This window comes from Trichoderma harzianum (genome assembly GCF_003025095.1).
Source record: "Trichoderma harzianum CBS 226.95 unplaced genomic scaffold M431scaffold_4, whole genome shotgun sequence".
NCBI lineage: Eukaryota > Fungi > Ascomycota > Sordariomycetes > Hypocreales > Hypocreaceae > Trichoderma > Trichoderma harzianum.
In genome coordinates, this window is record NW_020209252.1 from 2,740,452 (window position 1) to 2,760,033 (window position 19,582).

General features: G+C 45.9%; 8 protein-coding genes across 8 annotated transcripts; 6 read left to right on the plus strand and 2 right to left on the minus strand.

Annotated features, from left to right (window-relative positions):
- Positions 1 to 199: 199 nt before the first annotated feature.
- Positions 200 to 2,492, plus strand: M431DRAFT_506919 (hypothetical protein). Its single transcript, XM_024918884.1, has one exon. It carries the CDS (start codon positions 672 to 674, stop codon positions 2,262 to 2,264), a length of 1,593 nt encoding a protein of 530 aa, XP_024776870.1. The 5' UTR covers positions 200 to 671; the 3' UTR covers positions 2,265 to 2,492.
- A 184-nt stretch (positions 2,493 to 2,676) lies between these two features.
- Positions 2,677 to 3,798, minus strand: M431DRAFT_506920 (hypothetical protein). The gene has a single exon (XM_024918885.1). It carries the CDS (start codon positions 3,681 to 3,683, stop codon positions 2,793 to 2,795), a length of 891 nt encoding a protein of 296 aa, XP_024776871.1. The 5' UTR covers positions 3,684 to 3,798; the 3' UTR covers positions 2,677 to 2,792.
- Positions 3,799 to 3,991: 193 nt separating this feature from the next.
- Positions 3,992 to 5,888, plus strand: M431DRAFT_140175 (hypothetical protein). Its single transcript, XM_024912606.1, has 4 exons — positions 3,992 to 4,153; positions 4,219 to 4,306; positions 4,367 to 5,107; positions 5,168 to 5,888. Exons 1-4 carry the CDS (start codon positions 4,103 to 4,105, stop codon positions 5,797 to 5,799), a joined length of 1,512 nt encoding a protein of 503 aa, XP_024776872.1. The 5' UTR covers positions 3,992 to 4,102; the 3' UTR covers positions 5,800 to 5,888.
- A 746-nt stretch (positions 5,889 to 6,634) lies between these two features.
- On the plus strand, positions 6,635 to 8,740 carry M431DRAFT_506922 (hypothetical protein). The gene has a single exon (XM_024918886.1). The coding sequence runs from the start codon at positions 6,722 to 6,724 to the stop codon at positions 8,447 to 8,449; it is 1,728 nt and encodes a 575-aa protein (XP_024776873.1). The 5' UTR covers positions 6,635 to 6,721; the 3' UTR covers positions 8,450 to 8,740.
- A 371-nt stretch (positions 8,741 to 9,111) lies between these two features.
- M431DRAFT_518884 (hypothetical protein) lies at positions 9,112 to 10,130 on the plus strand (the record flags this gene model as incomplete). The annotated part of the gene is made up of 2 exons (XM_024920376.1): positions 9,112 to 9,546; positions 9,604 to 10,130. The coding sequence occupies exons 1-2, from the start codon at positions 9,135 to 9,137 to the stop codon at positions 10,128 to 10,130; spliced, it is 939 nt and encodes a 312-aa protein (XP_024776874.1). The 5' UTR covers positions 9,112 to 9,134.
- Positions 10,131 to 11,445: 1,315 nt separating this feature from the next.
- Positions 11,446 to 13,223, plus strand: M431DRAFT_4266 (hypothetical protein; the record flags this gene model as incomplete). Its single annotated transcript, XM_024915069.1, has 7 exons — positions 11,446 to 11,608; positions 11,657 to 11,701; positions 11,753 to 11,811; positions 11,867 to 12,145; positions 12,207 to 12,266; positions 12,323 to 12,577; positions 12,636 to 13,223. The coding sequence occupies 7 exons, from the start codon at positions 11,446 to 11,448 to the stop codon at positions 13,221 to 13,223; spliced, it is 1,449 nt and encodes a 482-aa protein (XP_024776875.1).
- Positions 13,224 to 13,490: 267 nt separating this feature from the next.
- Positions 13,491 to 14,547, minus strand: M431DRAFT_506924 (hypothetical protein). Its single transcript, XM_024918887.1, has one exon. It carries the CDS (start codon positions 14,488 to 14,490, stop codon positions 13,630 to 13,632), a length of 861 nt encoding a protein of 286 aa, XP_024776876.1. The 5' UTR covers positions 14,491 to 14,547; the 3' UTR covers positions 13,491 to 13,629.
- A 2,870-nt stretch (positions 14,548 to 17,417) lies between these two features.
- M431DRAFT_15690 (hypothetical protein) lies at positions 17,418 to 19,451 on the plus strand (the record flags this gene model as incomplete). Its single annotated transcript, XM_024912960.1, has 2 exons — positions 17,418 to 18,552; positions 18,614 to 19,451. 2 exons carry the CDS (start codon positions 17,418 to 17,420, stop codon positions 19,408 to 19,410), a joined length of 1,932 nt encoding a protein of 643 aa, XP_024776877.1. The 3' UTR covers positions 19,411 to 19,451.
- Between the last annotated feature and the right edge of the window lie 131 nt (positions 19,452 to 19,582).

The window sequence follows — 19,582 nt, forward strand, 5'->3', positions numbered from 1 at the left end:
AGGCCAGCTCACAACTTCGAGGGACCTATTCGGTGAATCAATACCCACGGGATGGTGCGTATGGATCCGAAGGCTACAACATCTCCCCGCAAATCTTCAGTTTGTGAGATTTTCCATTTCGGCTTAAACAACGAGGGGTTGTGCTTTGCTACCCCGCGATGGGGCCCAGATTTTCTCAACGGAGAGTCTTGTGGTATTTCTTACGTCGAGCCGATTCTTAATATCTACTTTCTCAAGCTGCACACTCTCAACTGGTAATGACGGAACACCTTGCTCCGAAGCTAGCCACCAATTGTTTATGCGGGAATTCGACAACATCCGTGGAGAATAACAAGGCAATATCCGCTTTTTGTCGATGCTCTCGGAGACTTCTGGTCCGATGGTAAAGCTTGGGCACATGGAATCCAGGACAGGCTGCTCTCATGAATAGAGATCAGCCTCCCGGCGTGATATAAACTAGGAAGTAAACCTTGGTCTGTGAAGTTATTCAAGTCCATCTTACAACCTCTTAAAGAAGCTATTTCTTTCAAGACCTGCACTAGATGCATTCTTCGCCGCCGCTCTCTACATCATCTCAAGATCCCCGCATATTTTCATCCTCATTATCACCATTACGTTGTCGCATGCAGCCGTTGACTTGACCATTGAATCATCGAATCATCCCTACACCAATGGGTCTACTACTGAAAGAAGTGGAAGTCCTTGTTGTGGGAGGCGGCAATGCTGGATTCAGCGCTGCCATCTCGGCAGCAGAGTCCGGGGCTAAACGCGTGATGCTTATCGACGCATGCCCCGAGCATTGGGCCGGAGGAAACTCATACTTCACAGCCGGCGCATTTAGAACCGTTTACCATGGCCTGGATGGCCTGCTTCCAATTGTGAACAATGTGGACAAAGCCATGGTAAAGAAAATTGACATGAAAGCTTACACCGCCGACGATTTCACGCAAGATATTCATCGCATCTGCAGCGGTCGGTCTGATCCCGAGCTGTCTCAAATCCTTGTGCACGAGTCAAACGCTGCAGTCAAGTGGCTTGCTAAACATGGTGTGCGGTTTCAACTTCCTTTCAACCGACAGGCTTATGAGGTTGATGGCCGGTTCAAATTCTGGGGCGGTCTATCGCTGAAGACACAAGATGGAGGCAAAGGCTTGATTGAAGATCTCCGACGAGCCGCGAATACACTTGGAATACACGTTGTCTTTTCCACGGCCGCTAAACGTTTGGGAGTTGACGCACGAATTGGTTCTGTTCGGTCTGTTTTCGTGCAGACTGCTGACGGTATCGAGCAGGAGATCCGAGCTACAGCAGTCATTCTGGCGGCAGGTGGATTTGAGGCCAATTCTCGGATGAGGGCGCAGTATCTTGGCCCCAACTGGGATCTGGCTAAAGTGCGCGGGACGCCGTACAATACAGGCACATGTCTAGAAATGGCCATCCGAGATGCGTCTGCTAAGCAGGCAGGCAACTGGTCTGGCTGCCACTCTGTCGCTTGGGACGCCCATGCCCCCCCACATGAAGGTGATAGACTCATCTCAAACGAGTTCACCAAATCAGGTTACCCTCTGGGCTTAATGGTTAATACAGAAGGAGATCGGTTTGTGGATGAGGGTGTCGACCTAAGGAATTACACTTACGCGATATTCGGCAAGGCTATTCTGGCTCAGCCAGGTCATACAGCGTTTCAAGTTTGGGATTCCCAAATGATACCCTGGCTTCGCGATGAGGAATATCGAGAGGGCCGCGTGGAAAGGATCATAGCCTCGTCACTATCAGGGCTAGCCCAGAAGTGTGCGAAGCATGGATTGACAAACCCAGGCAAATTTGTGGAAACAATCGCAGAATACAATGAGGCTGCCGTTGCTTTCCAAAGAGAGAACCCTTCTAAAAAGTGGGATCCAGGTGTGAGAGACGGGCTCTCTACCCAATCCAAGACCAAACGTCTTTCCTTGGCCAAGTCTAATTGGGCTGTCCCTCTCATCAAAGGCCCATTTATGGCTGTCAAAGTAACATGCGGTGTTACTTTCACCTTTGGAGGCCTTGCCGTGGATCCCAAGACTGCAGGAGTAATTTCATCGACATCGAACTCCGTGATCCCGGGACTCTACTGTGCGGGCGAGATGCTGGGTGGCTTATTTTATGGTAATTATCCCGGGGGTTCTGGTCTTACTTCTGGAAGTGTGTTTGGCAGAAGAGCTGGTAAAGCCGCCGCAGCTGCATCCAAGACATGGAATGAAGATATCCAACTACTGTCGAGACTGTAGAGAACCATAGAGGATTGGAGATACAGTGCTTTGCGTCAGTGATTATTGAAGGGATAAACAAGCTTAGAATATTTAGCTGAGTTCTCTCTCTCTAGAAATCGCTAGAGGTTACCAATCTTAAGAAAGGTACTGCGACGCAAGGGTCAAGACCTCGTAATAATTGCCGTAGGTGTCATATTACAACATCGGAAAATAAATACCTAAATTATATAAGAATGAAAACTTCGACATTAATTTGCCGCTTTGGTTACAAGTGCACCCTTTCAAGTCAAGTCTTAAGCGCCAAGTCGCAAATATAATGTTTTGATATTGCGAATACTGCATTGATATGCAACGCAAGCTCGCAAATGGCCGTTAATTAGAGGGTGAACAATTGCGACATGTCTCACGAATAAAACAGTATGCGTATGGAGACTTGACCAATATAATATAAGACATGGGTGCTATCAAGCGCTTGATTGCCGTAGAGTAACTGTGTGGTAAATTCATACCTTGATATATCCCATCCCACCATAGAGCATCGAGATGCTAAAAACGGTGCTTATTGGAGTTAAGCCAATTTCCATCATGAGACAAGATTACTTCCACATTTATATAATTCTTCAGGTCCCGGACCCTTTGTACATGTAACATCGCTTCGTTTTTGTCAATGTGAGCGCACTTGAAACCTCCAGTGTCATCGTCCCAGTACTCAGCCATTTGTTTCGTGCCATCAAGTATTCTCGGATCATGGGCTGTGTCACCCGCTAAATAGACCCAGCGATCAGACTCAATCCTAAGAAGTGCATTGATATGCCCTGGGCAGTGGCCAGGAGCAAGAACTATGAGCAGAGAGCCGTCATGAAAGTAATCATATGTCTTGGGAAACGGTCCAAAGGCGACCCATAAATTGCTATCGGCCGAGGGTAGGTTTAATATGCGACCATTGGTGATGAGGTTAGAATCGTAATGGGAATCCTGGTTTTCGGGGTATGACTTTGGGCCAGTGATAAGATCACTCGCTCCAGGTCCAAGAACAAAGGATGTCTGGGTTCCCATCCTGGATGGATCCCCAACATGGTCGTAGTGTAAATGCGAGAAGATAACAGAGTCCACATCAGATTGAGGATCTATTTGCATTTTCCGAAGACTATCATAAATGTCCTCTGGGATCTCGGCCTTGACAGTTGTCTGCATACGACGGAAAACAGCTGGGGTGTAGCTTTCAACGTCTTTCCGGAGTCCCATATCGAATAGGACTTTTTTCTTCAAATTATGGTTTTCTATCAACCAAGCCATGCAAGGAACGCGACGGACTTCATCGGTATTCGCTCCCTGTACAAAAAACCGCATTGGAAGATGTAGAAATCCACCCTCAAGTCGGCGCAAACTTACAACAGACGGCGCAACTGGCTGATCGTGACCATCTGCCGTCGCCATATTTGCTTCTGAATCGAAAATTGCACAGCGCTCTGTGAAGCTCGAATGTGCCGTTGTTTTAACGCAATGGGAGATACTTTACCGCATATACAGCGAGCTCATAGCTGAGTAGAGCTTGGAAGTGGTCTCGGAGCGAGAGTGTTCGAAGCGGGGTCAAGCTGTCGGCATTGGGCTGGCCGGTAGTTCTTTATATCGCCATACCCTAACGGAGACTCACATTCCGAGCGCAAACAATACTTCATTTCTTCGGACTGCAAATTCCGTCTAAATATCCTGCTTCATTTTCTGCTCGTTTGTTAAAATGCTTTACCCCACAGAGTACTATTACGCTGAGGTATCTTACATATTTTAACCACCCAGACGCACTCAACACGCTGGCATTCCCCACAGGACTCATTAGTTAATCATCACCACCAATTATGGCTTTCACGTCGGGATCAAACGTACTGTTGAAGAACATCCCATATCAAGTGAGAATTAATCTGTTGAGACTGGCTTTTATTTAATATGGTTGTTAACCAAAAATACGCAACAGTTCAAGGATGTGTCCCTACTTGATAACAGAGCCTACATTGGAGGTAAATGGTTGCCGGCCGAGTCCGTAGCTACTTTTCCAGTCTTTGGTCAGTTTACAAACCCATCTGTAACTCTTCGAAGCTAAAATAATCTCGGCACATAAATAGATCCTGAAGACAACGTGGTAATCTTTCGCGTTGCCAATCTTACCGATGTGGAGGTTCATAAAGCTATTGATGCGGCACAAACTGCCTTTCTCACCTATAAAGAGTTTAGCCATCGGAAGCGAAGGCAACTCTTGCATCAATGGATTACAATTGTAAAGGAAAATCGAGACGATTTGGCTGCTATTTGCACACTCGAAATGGGCAAACCGATCACCGAGTCATATGTCACTGTTGACTATGGCCTCAGCTTCTTAGAGTGGTTTGAGGGCGAGATTGAGCGATTGTATGGAGAGACTATCCCTGCGGCTCGAGAAAACAATCGAATCTTCACAACTCGAGAGCCACAGGGAGTAGTAGCTGCCATTACCCCTTGGAATTCCCCTATCGCCATGATCCTGCGCAAAGTTGGGGCCGCCATTGCGGCTGGTTGTACTGTCGTGCTCAAGCCAGCTCCAGAAACCCCAATGTGCGCCATTGCTATTGCAAAACTCTTCGAACGCGTTGGTTATCCGGCTGGTACTCTCAATATTGTCACGGGGGATGCCGCTTCCTCGCCCAACATAGGTAATGAGATGTGTCGTAATAAGCTGGTTCGCCACCTAAGCTTCACAGGCTCTACTGCTGTGGGTAAATTTCTCAACGGAGAATGTGGGAAATCGTTGAAGAAAACCAGCATGGAGCTTGGAGGCAACGCACCATTCATTGTCTTTGAAGACGCCGACATCCAGAAAGCGGTTGACGGTTAGTACCAAGCAAACACGCAAGCGCTCGTTTATAACAGTCTGATTGACTAGTTGGCAGGCCTAATTTCGTCCAAGTTCAGATCATCAGGACAGACGTGCGTATGCGCGAACCGCGTCTTTGTGCACCGCTCCATCATGAGCGAATTCGCCGAAAAGCTACACGCGACGCAGAAGAAGATCTTTGTTTATGGCTCGGTATGGGATCCAAAGGTGAATTTTGGGCCACTGTATTCGTCCAGTGGACTTGAAAAGGTCAAGAAGCATTTGGAAGATGCGCTCGCAAATGGAGCGACAGTCTTTGACAAAACTTCCATTATGGAAAACCAAGGACCAAACTTTTTCCCTCCCACAATTCTACTAAACTGCAATACAGAGACGATGCAATTCGGCAGCGAGGAGACGATTGGCCCACTGGCTCCATTAGTTCCGTTTGACAGCGAAGAAGAAGTCTTGAGGGTGGCAAACACGTACGAAAGCGGGCTTGCCTCATACTTCTACACAGAGAATATATCGAGGCTTCGGCGAGTGGCTGAGGCTCTGAACACAGGCATGGTCGGAGTACGTGTGGGCCTTGTCAGTGCCTGCGAACAACCATTCGGAAGCGTCAAGGAGAGCGGCATTGGCCGAGAAGGATCCAAGTTTGGCGTCGAAGACTACACCAATGTGAAGAGCATCACAGTAGGAATATGACGTGGTAGCCATAATGAAGAAAACAAACACGTCACCGACTTCTATACATTATATACCATGGCCGCATAGTACTACATGTAATATTACGCAATGGAAAGACGTGGTGAGGCTGTTAGCTGGATCTAGCGCTACCTTCAGTATATCGCTACCTTCGGTATATCGCCACTACACTTTTCTTCGCAAACTGCTAGCCAAGCTTGTAAAAGTTCAGTCATTTTTTTCCCTATCGAATGTCATATACACCCCATGATACAGCAAAAGAACTTGACATGATGACCGACGATGTCCATGGGACGGGCTAGCCATAAGCATGAAGTTAGATGATCAGCGGTCGAACGAAATCACCGGGGTTATGTGCTAATCCTTCAATTTAAGCCTTGATGCCAGGCAGTCTTCCTGCGGGTGAATGAAAATGCAATCCTTCCGGTTGGGGCGGTGCACCAATTATACTAGACGGCGTGTTCAGCTTGGCCCACGTAACAAGCGGCATAAGGCTTCATTCCCATCAACTGGAGTTTGACATCAATTACAGCGGCACATCGGGCTGTATCGAGTTAGCCCAGGTCCATCAAAGGATCGCCCCACCCCATGAAATGGCTTCAAATCGTTACTTGGATGTTTGTAGCCTCAGCACGTCATACGTCTAAATTAAGCACAAGGAGATTTGGGGATGATACAGCGCCATGAGAGTCCGGTATTGTCAGGTATTGATGCGTCGCGCATCGTCATGTAAATATGAGATTTATTTGTATATATATAGGGCCCTTTTCTCCTGAGTTCTATACTGGTAGCTAATTAGACATCAACACTTAAATCTTTGCCTAAGATCTTCAATATGCATTTCACTTGCAGTATTGTCATCTTTCTTCACGCGCTTTGGCTAACGCCAATATTTGCGGACACCTTGGGACCAAGCTATCCAATGCCAATTGATCTTACTAGCCGTCATAGTCTCGTTGCCGCTAGCTTCACAAACCTCACCTCAACTCTGGACACGTACCTCAAGGACGGCAAATGGAAAACGCTTCCCAAGCCATTGTCAGGCATAACCAACCTTACCTTCTCACTCGGATTATTCTCGCTTCACGATCCTGCAGCCACGAAGTTGCAGTATCATTATACAGCTCCAGAAATTGCAAGCGCCCCGAACGGTACCCACAAAGTTGACGCGAATACCATCTACCGCGTTGCAAGCGTCACCAAGGTCCTCACAGTTCTTACAGGCTTACTTGAGCTGAATGATAGCGACTGGAATCGCCCCCTTACGGAGATCCTATCTCCTCTTAAGGAGTTTGCCAAGAAAAAGAATGGGGAAAGGGACCCTGTATATACTGTGGAATGGGATAAAGTCACCCCCAATGCTCTTGCAGCTCAGATTGCTGGCGTTCCGCGAGATGGATTCCCAGACACAAGTGATCTCGCATTTCAAGCTTTCATTCAGTCAATAGCCGGAGTGCCGCTGAACCCAGATCCGGTGAAGTTGGGTCTCCCACCAATCAGTCGGAATAACACGTTTGTATATTCACCGTGTTTGTTCTCAAATGCATCAACTTGTCCACCTATTCCATACATAGAGAGCAGCGAGGCAAGAGCACCAAGCTTTTTACCCTATACAACGCCTGGATATGCCAATAATGGATTCTCTCTTCTGGGCCTCGCCATTGAGAATATTACTGGAAAGAGTTTTGAGAAAATGTTCGATGAAGACATTTTCGAGCCTCTCGATATGACATCCTCTAGCGCCGTCACTCCTCCCAAGTCCGAGTGGCATCGATCTGTGATTCCTGGCGACATCAGTAACTTTGACGTTGAATCTGGGGTTTATATCACTTCAGGTGCAGTTCTGTCAACTATCAATGATATGGCGAAATTCGGCGTTGGTATTCTAAATTCCACTCTATTACCATCTGACCAGACTCGTCGGTGGCTGAAACCCTTCTCACATACCGCCGACCTGAGGCAATCTGTTGGACGCCCATGGGAAATTCACCGCTATACTCATCCATCAGGAGTAATCACGGATCTCTACACAAAATCTGGGGACTCTGGTGATTACAGTGCCTACTTTGTCCTCCTGCCAGACTATGATGCGGGCTTCACTATCCTTTCATCCAGTTCACAAATCACGCGATTCTTAACCCTTTCTGCACTTATGGATATCATAATTAACTCGTTGATACCATCTCTTGCAGCGCAGGCGGCCGCTGAGGCCGAGCATCGATTTGCAGGTTTCTACTATTCTGAGGACTGCAGCATGAACTCCTCCCTTACTCTGACTGTCAACCAAAGTACAACTGCAGCGCCTGGTCTTGTGATCTCGTCTTGGATTAGCAATGGAACAGATGTTCTCGAATCACTTACTCCAACCACAGGCCCAGGCCCTTGGCGACTCCTACCTTCCATTTCAGACTCTGCACACGGGAAGGTGGCCTTCCGATTTGTTACCGATCTCGATGCGCCCAAGATCAGCCCAGCAACAGAGAACAAACTCTTCACAGGTTTTCCCTTGGCAGACTGGGTGGGTGTTGATTCTACTGCATATGGCGGAATAGCAACGACTCTGTTTATTTTCGATGTGGCGAAAGACGGCACTGTGAATGCAGTAAGTCCATCTGCCCTTCGAGTGAAATTGACGAAGGAGCGCAAGTAGCGTCAAGCGCATACATGTTTTCGGGGGCACACATTATTGTTCAATGTCATCCATAGAGCTTATGGGGGAGGAGATTAATTCGTTGCGTTTTATCACACATAGAAGCGGTTGCAAAGGAAATATCATTGCAGTATTAGATTGAAAGTCGCATCGTGTGTCAGCTTCATCGTGAACGTACGATCAAACAATATCGTGAACAGTTACGCAAATCAAGTGTGAAGAGCGCAAGATACAAAGACAGATGCATAGATGTGGAATGAGGAGGGAAGAGTGTTCTATTAATATCCGTGTAATTGTTCGGTTTAGGCATGTGACCCCCGAAGCCTGCGGCAGACTTGAACAGTTATTTCGACGTGGATGCGAATGGGATGAATCAGATTTTATTTTTAGTCCAGTAATAACATTAATTGCGTATGCGGCCCCGTAGAAAATTTAGTGAGTGCAAAGCATCATAAGCTGATGATTATAAGTAGACTCAATTGCCAATACTGTTGAGGCGAAGGATATAAAGTTTTCCAAGTTCCCACAAGAATGCTGTGGTATCGGCGATACGTGCATACCCTCCACCTTATCTAAACTTAAGCAGAGATGCTGGAAAAAAATCTTCCTCTTCATTTTATCAACAATGTTACATACGAACAGAGGAATATTAAAGCTGCCTTTCTAACAGGCCAAGAATTTCACGATGGTGATACCGCGAATATCGCGCATCCTTAGCACTTTCAGCCCCTACGCTCGACGTTGGGTACCCACTCCTCCAGGTCTTCCAACAGTCAATCAGAATCTCACAAGCCTCTGCTTATCGACTTGGAATATCGACGCCTTCTCGCCGCGGCCAGTCGCTCGTGCGTCTGCCATTATAGGTCGTCTTTTGACAGACCCCTCAGCTACAGGCGACATTATATTTCTGCAAGAGGTTAGTCGGGAGGTCCGTGACTACCTGTTATACGATGATCGCATACGGGCCGGGTTTTTCATTACCGATACCGAAGACGAGATTGCCTTTAACGCCGTACCATTTGCGACTATAACATTAGTGTCTAAAGCCTGCTTTACATCTTTTACTCCCAAGAATGATATAATAGTTACTTCCATGGGTGTTGCAATAGCTTCTCCTGTTGCTCGATTCAAGTTCCTAAGCCAGTACTGAAGAGATGCGCTTTGTACAGACGTTATCCTACCACGGCCTAAATCAATTTTACCTACACAACAACGCTGGCAACACCTACGACTTATCAACGTACATCTTGACTCTTTAGCGTCGACGTTGCATTATCGAAAAGAGCAGATGCGGATTGTGGGGAATATACTGTGCCCGACTGATGATCAGAAGGAGAATGGGCAGCGAAGTTTAGGGCTTATTGCCGGAGATTTTAATGCTATTAGCCAAGATGATCAGGAGCTTGTGGCAAGGAACGGCTTAGTAGATGCATGGGTTCGGTTGTATGGTAATAATACAGCCAAGTCTGGTGGGTGGACTTGGGGGTATGAGAAGCGGCAAAACAACTTGATGCCAAGGAGGCTGGACAGAGTTGCAATGACAGAGGGCCTAGAGCCTATAGACATGTATACAACCTATCCTGGAGTTATAGCAATTCCTAAGCCAGGAAAGGAGAGAGATAGCGAGGTTCGGTGGAGTGACCACGCAGGACTGAACTGCTCCTTTCGGATAAGTTGCTAGGTAGTTTCTAGAAGTCAATAAAACTGGAGTAGATGCTCAATTTTTCTATACTGTCTAACAGTCTTCGGTACGAGCTTTAGAGACTATTTTATGACCGAGTAATAGTTGCGCAAGCAGAGACCCTTCGTAAGGCCCCTTCAGATGTAAACAAACCTGATTTCGATCTTAGAACAGTATGCTAAATGGTCGAAGTTTTTAAATAATATTTAGATTATATAGCTTCACCGTAATATCAGAGGGCTTTTAACACGCGGTAATGTTTAATATTAGTATATTAACCTTATGTTGAAGACGAGGCAGGCCGCCGTGAAGCCTAGTTTGTGCCGCGAGGGACACACAACACCAACACACACAACCCAACCGTCTTTGATAGTATACTGTGCATGGCACAGGCGTCAAGTGGTATGATGAAGATACACACAAACACACCCAAACAAGAAAAGAATAGTATCAATGGATAGCTTGGGCTCTGGTCAGAGCCAGCGTATTCACGATGGATGGGGGTTACCCCCGTAATAGAAGTAGGAAACGATAAACGAATGTATTTCGGTAGAAAGGAATGTTGTGACCTTGCGGTCGGTACTGGCCAGTCTATGGTCAGCAACAGGCCCGCCGTTGCCCTTCCTCTATCTCATGCGAGGACAGGCTCTTCTTATGTACACGCTGGCTCTTCAGCAGTGACCAGGGGTAGTTGATACCCCTGGTCAGAGCTCAAGGATCTACCTCGTTGTTCCGCGAAGGGAAATAACGCTAAGAAAATGTAGGAAAATAAACGACTATAGTACAGATGTATCATCCCCATTCCAATGTGGAGTTTCTAAATCGGAACCCAAAACTTCATTCACTGGCTGGGGTGGTTATGCAGCATTCTACTATCAGTCATTACCTTAATTTATGGCTTTGGGGAGGTGAACCAATCTTGCAAGATTGCTTGGTCCATATGGCTTGTAAAAGTGGTGTTTCCATCTGCTATAGCTCGCAGCTTTGCTTAATAAGAACCAGGACATGGTTTGATAGGCCATTCAGATATGGGCGGGGTGTCTTCCCCACGATGGCGTGCTGGCTCGAAGTTTGACGCGATCTTGGCCCGGAATCACGAAAATCATACTGCATAACGGAGAGATTGTATAATACAATGTGAGAAATTAGGGCCCAATAAAGATAAAGCATATGACAAAATATATGATGACGCCCAGGGCTTTATCGCTCCTATATATAAGACTAAGTGTTTACGGCTTATCACACAGAAGAAACAACATATCGTTGGAGAGACTCGATACATCCATTGCCGCTAGTTTTTCCAAGATCATTTGAAATGAGTGATGCGAAAGAACAATCGCATGATCAAAATGCAGAAACCGAAATTACAGATATAGAAGATGGGGTTAACGAAAGAGCCTTACTGCGCAAGCTGGATTGGAGGCTTCTACCAGCGGTTGGCGTCTTATATCTTCTCTCATTTTTGGATCGTAGCAACGGTATGACTACACAAAGATAGCACTTCTACTTTACTAACAGAATATCAGTTGGAAATGCCCGTATAGAGGGCATGGTGAGCGACCTTCATATGAGTTCGGCATAACACTCCCCTCGCAGCTTTGGCACCTCTAACATTATCACAGCGGGGAACCAGTATCTTACAGGATTGACGGTTTATTTCATTGGCTATGTTCTCTTTGAGGTCTGCACTAATCATATTGTGTTCCAGTAAAGCAAATATGTTAATGAGAAATTAGATTCCTTGCAATGTCATTCTTAAAAGAACAAGCCCTCGGTTATGGCTCCCAACACTGACAATAGCGTGGGGTGTTGTTGCCACACTTCTGGGAGTAGTACAAAACCTCTCCGGCTTTCTTGTCGCGCGATTCTTTCTAGGTGTTACAGAAAGTGGACTTTTTCCGGGCGTTGTCTTCTATCTCTCAATGTGGTACAAGCGAAGAGAGCGACAGTATCGAATTTCTCTGTTTTTCAGCGCAGCGTCACTTGCAGGAGCATTTGGTGGCATATTAGCATATGTCGGTGATGTACAGCCTCATGGTAGCTACAGAATGAAGCTAACGAACTTCAAATCGGCAGGGAATTGGGAAAATGGCAGGCGTTGTTTGGAGCAATGGATGGCGATGGATTTTTATTCTTGTGCATCCCCCAACAGTTTTTTAGGGTTATCTATGTGTATTAACATCGTCTTCTAGGAAGGGATTGCCACCGTCATCGTGGCCACTATAGCGTACTGGTTTATCGAGAACTATCCGGATACTGCAAAGTTCCTTACAAAGCCTGAGAGGGAATTCATCCAGACTAGGCTGGCGGCGGACTGCGATGCAATGATCAAAGAAGAATTCACCTGGAGTGCTGTACTAGAAGCAGTGCGGGACCCAAACTGTTGGCTTTATAGCTTGGGGTTCCATACAATGAGCTTGCCACTTTATACGCTCTCCTTATTTCTGGTATTTCCTCAATTATGTTAAACCACTAAATGTTACTTATACTGAGATGGGGATTTAGCCAACCATTATCAGCAACCTCGGATATACAGCAGCAAAGGCCCAGCTACTTACAATCCCCCCGTATGCACTGGCGTTTGTCACAACAGTAGTAGTGGCTATTGCATCTGAGAAATTGGGGAAAAGGGCCGTTTTCCTTGCTGGTTCCTCGCTTACAGCGGCGATTGGATATATCATTTTGCTTGCAAACACTGATCCTGTTGCACGGCCGGGGGTGTCATACTTGGGCACATTCTTCGCGGCGGCAGGAATCTATCCATCAACAGCACTTGTCCTTTCTTGGCCTGCAATTAATGTTTCCGGACAAACTAAAAGAGCAATTGCAAATGCAATGCAAATTAGCATTGGGAATTTAGGAGCTGTAATGGGAACACAGCTTTATCGATCCAACGATGGACCGAGATTTGTTGTCGGCCATTCAATGGCCCTTGCATATCTATGCGCAAATGCCATTGTGGCTACCTACATAGGCTGGCGACTAAGGGCTCAAAATAAGGCGAGGGAAGAAATCGCGCCGGAGATTCAGAACGTGGGTGAGGCGTTGGACTGGCAAGGAGACAAGGACCCTCGATGGAGATTCTCCTATTAGAGGCATTATAGATGAAGAACAAACTAAAGAATCTCCGTATCGGTATGGAGAGCACTGGCTTTCATTGGAGGTTTAATAGGATGCTCTATATGAACTAAATTAATGTCAAGATCAAAGCCAAAGCCATCATGTGCGCAATCTATAAGTGTTCCTAGATTTCCATTAAAGAGCATTACGAATTACATTCGTGACTTCAATTGATAGATCAAGAAGGTTGTCTAGCTAGAGACACACTAGGTAGCAATCATTCATCCAAAAGTCATTGGAAACGGGAATGTAGTCTATTGTCGCATGAGGGCCTATGTATCCTACGATATAGGACAGGATGCTCTATGCCACGCCCCTAGTCGCAGCTGATAGATCCCCAACGTAAGAAAAGTATATTCGTAACGCAATACAAGATCATTTAAGAGGCATGGACCACCTTGCGCAGCCCAAGATCATATACATCTCCTGCCCTCACAAAATAAAATAGTCCTGAAGAATCCGGAATTTGGTTCGCATCGCCGCCGTCTCGCGACCAGTATGTTCCATCGTAAATGATGGCATAGCTAGCACCGAAGATCTCCGCGGTGTTCTTGGATACGTGGACGGCCGTGTTCTCATTAATGGCAATACCGAGAATCCCAGGCTTGTATTTGAGAACATTAAGCATGTCGAAATGACGATTCCGTACGAGAACATGCTGGTCGATGGCCACATTCTTCACATAAGCGAAGCCTTGCTGATGGTCTCCGATAATAAGACTGTTGCTCTTCGTATCGCCGCGCGCAAGGAAATCTCCTTGGATCGATGCTCCGGCAGAAGATCCTCCGATGACGCCACCGGCATCTAGCACAGCACGGATCTTTTGTTCAGTGAGTGTTCCTGCATAAGCGTCAACCAAACGCCACTGGCGGCCGCCTCCAAACCAGACACCGGTGGCGTTAAGAAGTGGCTGAACAAATTCCTCGGTGTTTGCAACCGCAGGATCATAAGTATGTAGAACAGTAACGCTCTTAGATCCCAGCCGGCGGAAATCATCCGCATTGGCGGCATTCTGATCGTAGCTTGGATCGCCCTGGGCGGTTGGGATGACGACGATAGAGCTGTCGTTGCCTCCAGCAAGATCAATGACTTTCTGGAGAATAGCATCGTCCAGGGTGCCGCCGCCAACAATTACCAAGTTACCATTCGCAGGGCCAACATATTGTGTCGAGTTATCAGTAGGCAATGCTGAAACTGCCATGGCCAACGCCAGGATAGACTGGACAATGAATCGCCCCATTGTAGGATATGTTATGCTGATATGAGCTTTCTATTCTGAATGAAGCAGTGTACTTTTGGATCTAGATGAAAACCTTGAGTGTTAAGCTTCCTATTTATATTTTGTCCGGTGGCTTGGTTGAACAATCGCACCATAGTGGATCATTCTTAGAAAGTAGACATCACCATCATCATGCAGTTGACATTGTTGCCCGGCTAAATTTACAATGATAAATGGGTTTGCCAAGCACTCAGATTAAGAAGCTACCATCACCTTCAAGTGTGAGTAAACAGCGAATTAGACTTAAAGCGATCCATTTTCATACATGTGCTATACCTGGCAATTGATTAGTGCCGCATCTTTCAACTATTTGGGTATGGGGCACGTTGTTCGTTATTTTGATGAGACGCCTAGTTCGGCATTCATAAATGATATGGCGCAATGGGAGGGGTTACAAACACCGAAAACGTATCCCGAGATCCATCTCGCAGTCGGGATAATTCAGCGCGAGATTTGGAGTAGACTTGTAATTGCATTTTCGCTTCGCCTTGGTACTACTAGACGATTTGGTATGTGCGGTCCATAATCTAGGCGAGATAATCACACTTTGTAATCACTGCATCGCCGGAATTCATTCTGAGCCCCGTAATCTTAGGTACGCTCTTATCTATGAGGTGCATTTAACGAGTTTGGAGGGGTAATCTGAGGATCGTTGCCAAGACATCGACGGGGGCATTTGTTTAAAATGTCCCAAGATACTGTCGCCTCAGTAAATCTCACGGAGCGTCAATAGCATTGATTAGAAGACATAGTCTTGTTAAGCTATATCAGTAGTAAAGATATCTGTTTTGTCTACCTTGGATATTGTATCAAGCCATATGCCAAGCTCACTTCAAAATTTGGAGGGGTCTAGTTCTAAAAAACCACGCTGGCAAAAGGCAAAGCTAGCACAGAACATTTTCTGCTAAAAGTCTATAAAATTCAGGCCTTTTATAAGCTAACTCGCATATCGTTTGTAGTGGAGAGGAGAAATTGAGATTTCACCTCTTAAGTCACCATTGAGCACCTACATCTTCGAGTCATTTTTTCTTGATGCTCAAACATCTCGTTTTTCTCATTACAAGAGAGAGAAGTTAGCACACTTACTGTTAAGCTCTACACCAAACTCTAGTATAGACAAGCCGCTTTTTCATCAAAGGTTGTGCGGGCAGCCATCACTGATCTAGAGTACTCTATAAGGTGAGAAAAGATGAGACATTAGAGGGTTGTATCCAGCTTGATTGGATAAGTATACTACTCCTCGCCGCTACAATATGACTCCCTCTCACTGAGCGCATATGTAAAATTTGCTTTCTGGATCTTGCTCCCCGGCGTTGGTTCCAACAATCGCTAAAAGTTGTCCATATGGCGATTTTTTAGTGATGCTACAACAGTTGGTGCGAAGCGTGCAATCATCCCAGGCAAATCTACACATGCCGCGATTCATCGAATAGCGTTCATTACAGTATCGCATCTGATAAATTTGTTGAAAGTGTTGATATTTGTTAGAAACACTCTCGTAACCCTGCAGAGTGGCGCACTCGTTAGGCCGCTCACCCTTAAATGCCCTTCTGTGTTCTCAAACAGATTACTGATCAAAGTCCGGCGGTTCCCTTTTCCGCTGCGACCAAAGCTAGTGAGAGACGGTGATGGCTTGATGGGAAAGACTACAATGCAACGCAAATATTGCACGAATGTTTTGCCAGCGTGCAGTATATGGAAATAACACCTTGTCTGAGACTGCCCAGCTTGAATGGAGAAATTGCTCTATCCGTCACATCTCCGTATTTAACATCTTATTTCATAAGTTCAGCAATTGGATACCTTTATATACTAGGTGATGACGGCGGGCAGGTTAGTATATTCTATAATGAGGCATAATTTAAACACACGAGCCACATCATTGTAGGAGCTGTCTAGTTTCGTAGCCGTTATATCATCTTGGGCGACATCGTATTCTATTCAACAGGTCTACGCTATTATTAGTAGCTACTCCGCAACTTAATGATAACAAAATGTAGCAGAGAATTCGTCATTGAATCACTCATTGTACCTCAAGGGTTTTTGGTACGGTCGCAAAACATTGACAAGATCTCTGGTTTTTATAACTAATGATACTTAGTATGAAGTATATAGATCCCATTTACTTAAGATGGGCGAGATTCTAAGAGTACGGATACAGCAAACTTGCTGGCAACTTTTTACGGGCACTCAATGATTTAGGAAAAAAATATAAAGCCCGCATAAAGTAGTTAAGCTACAGGAGGAAAGTGTTAATAAGCTTGTTGTTAGAGACTAAGAGTAACGTTTAGCTCATGGTGGTAAGTTTTGAACTAGAACAAGGTTAAAACGTTGTACGAGGACTTAGCGGCGTTGGTTGTCTACAGAGTTAGATCCCACACCGGCCAAATATTAGCAGATGAGAGAGGAACTACGGACTTTTATCAAACTCTTGTAACTCCGAGGCGATTCCCACGCCGACCAACTCTCTCGTATACTCCCCAATTATTCCCAAATTGGCAAATTAGTCTCACGTCTTCAAGCCCGGATAGGCTAAACATGCGCTTCCGAGACCCTAGCCTGAGAAATTTTTTCTTGCTTAGTACATAACTGCTACTCTACGCTCCATATAAGGTCATGCGACGGGTTCAAGTTGAACGAATGATAACAGTCATATCAATCTGATCAGATAAAAAAAGATGGGACTAGTGTCAGACACTACCAAGTTACTCAGAATAAACTATGATGACCCTTGCTTGTTCCACATTAGACAACTTGAAAGTTCTTGATGCCAAGAGTCCGAAAGAGCAGGGTAAGGCGGTACTGTAAAAGGCCGACTCCCGCCCTTCTCAATTGTTTTCTAAATATCTCCTACTTTTTTTTCCATCGATCCTTTATGCCTCAGTATCATGTCTACAGAGGATAAGATTTCTCCAATTGGGGCGGGTGTCCCTGACGCGGACAATGCAAGTGATATCCTTAAGCCTGGAGCCAATGCTGGCGATATTGTCCAGTCTAGGGGTGTCACCCGCATGGAAGCCGTGTATCGAGAGACGAAATCAAATCGAAAATTGCTCTGGCTCGTGGGTGGTTCAGTTCTCGTCTGTGCCTGGGCTTATTCACTCGACTCCTCTACGACATCCTATTACAGCGTTGATGCTTCATCTTATTTTAAACAGCACAGCTCTGTCTTGGCAACCCTGTCAATTGCAACCAGCATCATAAGTGCTGTCTCGAAGCCTTTTATTGCAAAGATTTCCGATATTACGTCCCGCCCGTACACATATCTTCTTATACTGGGGTTTTATATCATTGGCTACATGATTGCTGCCACATCGAAGACAATTTCCGCTTATGTTGTTGGAGAAGTGTTTGTTGCAATTGGTGGTTCTGGTATCGACCTTACCAATGATATCATCGTTGCTGATCTCACGCCGCTGGAGTGGCGTGGCTTTGCCAGCTCTATGCTCTCCACGCCCTTTATCATCAATACCTGGTTTTCAGGCAAGATAGTCGATGCGTTAGAGAAGCGCAATCAATGGCGCTGGGGATATGGCATGTTCGCCATAATTATGCCAGTTGCGCTAGGTCCTGCCGTTGCAGCACTGATTTGGCTGGATAGAATGGCTAAGAAGAAGGGCGTGGTCAATATCGCATCAAGTAACGCCGCACGGCGTACTCTTGATAACACGGCGGATCAAGAGGATCAGCAGAAGACTATTGACCTCACTACCACACCTGTGGTTGACAATAAGCAAGAGTGGACTCAGTCGCTGAAGACGAATCTCGAAGAGATTGATGCATTTGGTCTAGTTTTGCTTGGATTTGGGTGGTCACTACTCCTGCTGCCCTTTTCTCTCAAAACCTATGCTGAACATGGGTGGCGCAATCAATCTCTCATCGCCATGATGATTGTAGGTGGCCTTTTATTGGTTGCCTATATTGTTTTTGAGATGAAGTTCGCTCGTGTCCCCAGTGCTCCCCGTCGACTTGTTTTCAACAAAACATTTGTGATGGCGATCATTATCGACTCTTTTTATATGTGTAAGTACCGCTTTCTTAGGCTGCTCTCTACTTGACACTGTTACTAACAATCTATCTCAAGTGGCCGGAAACATCCGTAGTCTCTACTGGAGTTCATACGTCTATGTCGCAAAACCTTGGAGCTATCAAGATTGGGTCTACTACGGCAATACTCTAACATTGGCATTATGTATCACCGGTCCATTTGTTGGCCTAGCCCAGCGCTGGACTCATCGATATAAATCCATTCAGATTGTGGGCCTTGTCATCAAGATCATCGGCATCGGTATTATGTTGGACGGGCGTCTCGCAGCTATAAGTACCGGCGCACTTGTCATGTCGAGCATTCTTGTTGGTATCGGTGGCTCGATGTCTGTTGTTGGATCCCGAGTAGCCTCGCAAGCTTCCGTACCTCACCAAGATGTTGCCCTTGCAGTATCATTACTTTCTTTATGGTCAAAGATTGGCAGTGCCATTGGATCTGCCATTGTCGCTGTCATTTGGTCCAATCAGATGCCAAAGCAGCTGCGAAAATATTTGCCGGCCGGCACCCCAGAAGCAACTGTGAAAAAACTTTTCGGCGACATGCGTTCTCTGCGCACTGCTTATGATTTTGACGATCCCATCCGCCAAGGCGCTATTACAGCTTATCGCCATGCCCTGTACTACTGCATTACCGTGGCTCTAGCACTGGCTTTCGTCCCTCTTGTGGCGGCCTTCTTTCAGACCAACTACTTTCTTGGAAAACAACAAAATGCTGTCACTGATGTGGGAAATGATGGTCTGCCATTAAGTGAGAAAGACCGTAACCCAGATCCCTTACCGCCGCCCAAGAATAAGAGGGAAGCGTTTCTCCGTTTTTGGGCGGGCAGCAATTGACCTACTGCCCGTTATTGCACAAGCTAGACGCTTAGGGTCAGCTGGAAACATTAGGTGATAAAATACAAAGTTTGCTGTTCCCAAACGATTGATCTACGTAATAGATAAGTGATGAAAAAACATGATAGTTATTTATGAAACACAAAGCATATGTACGCTAGACAAAAATTAA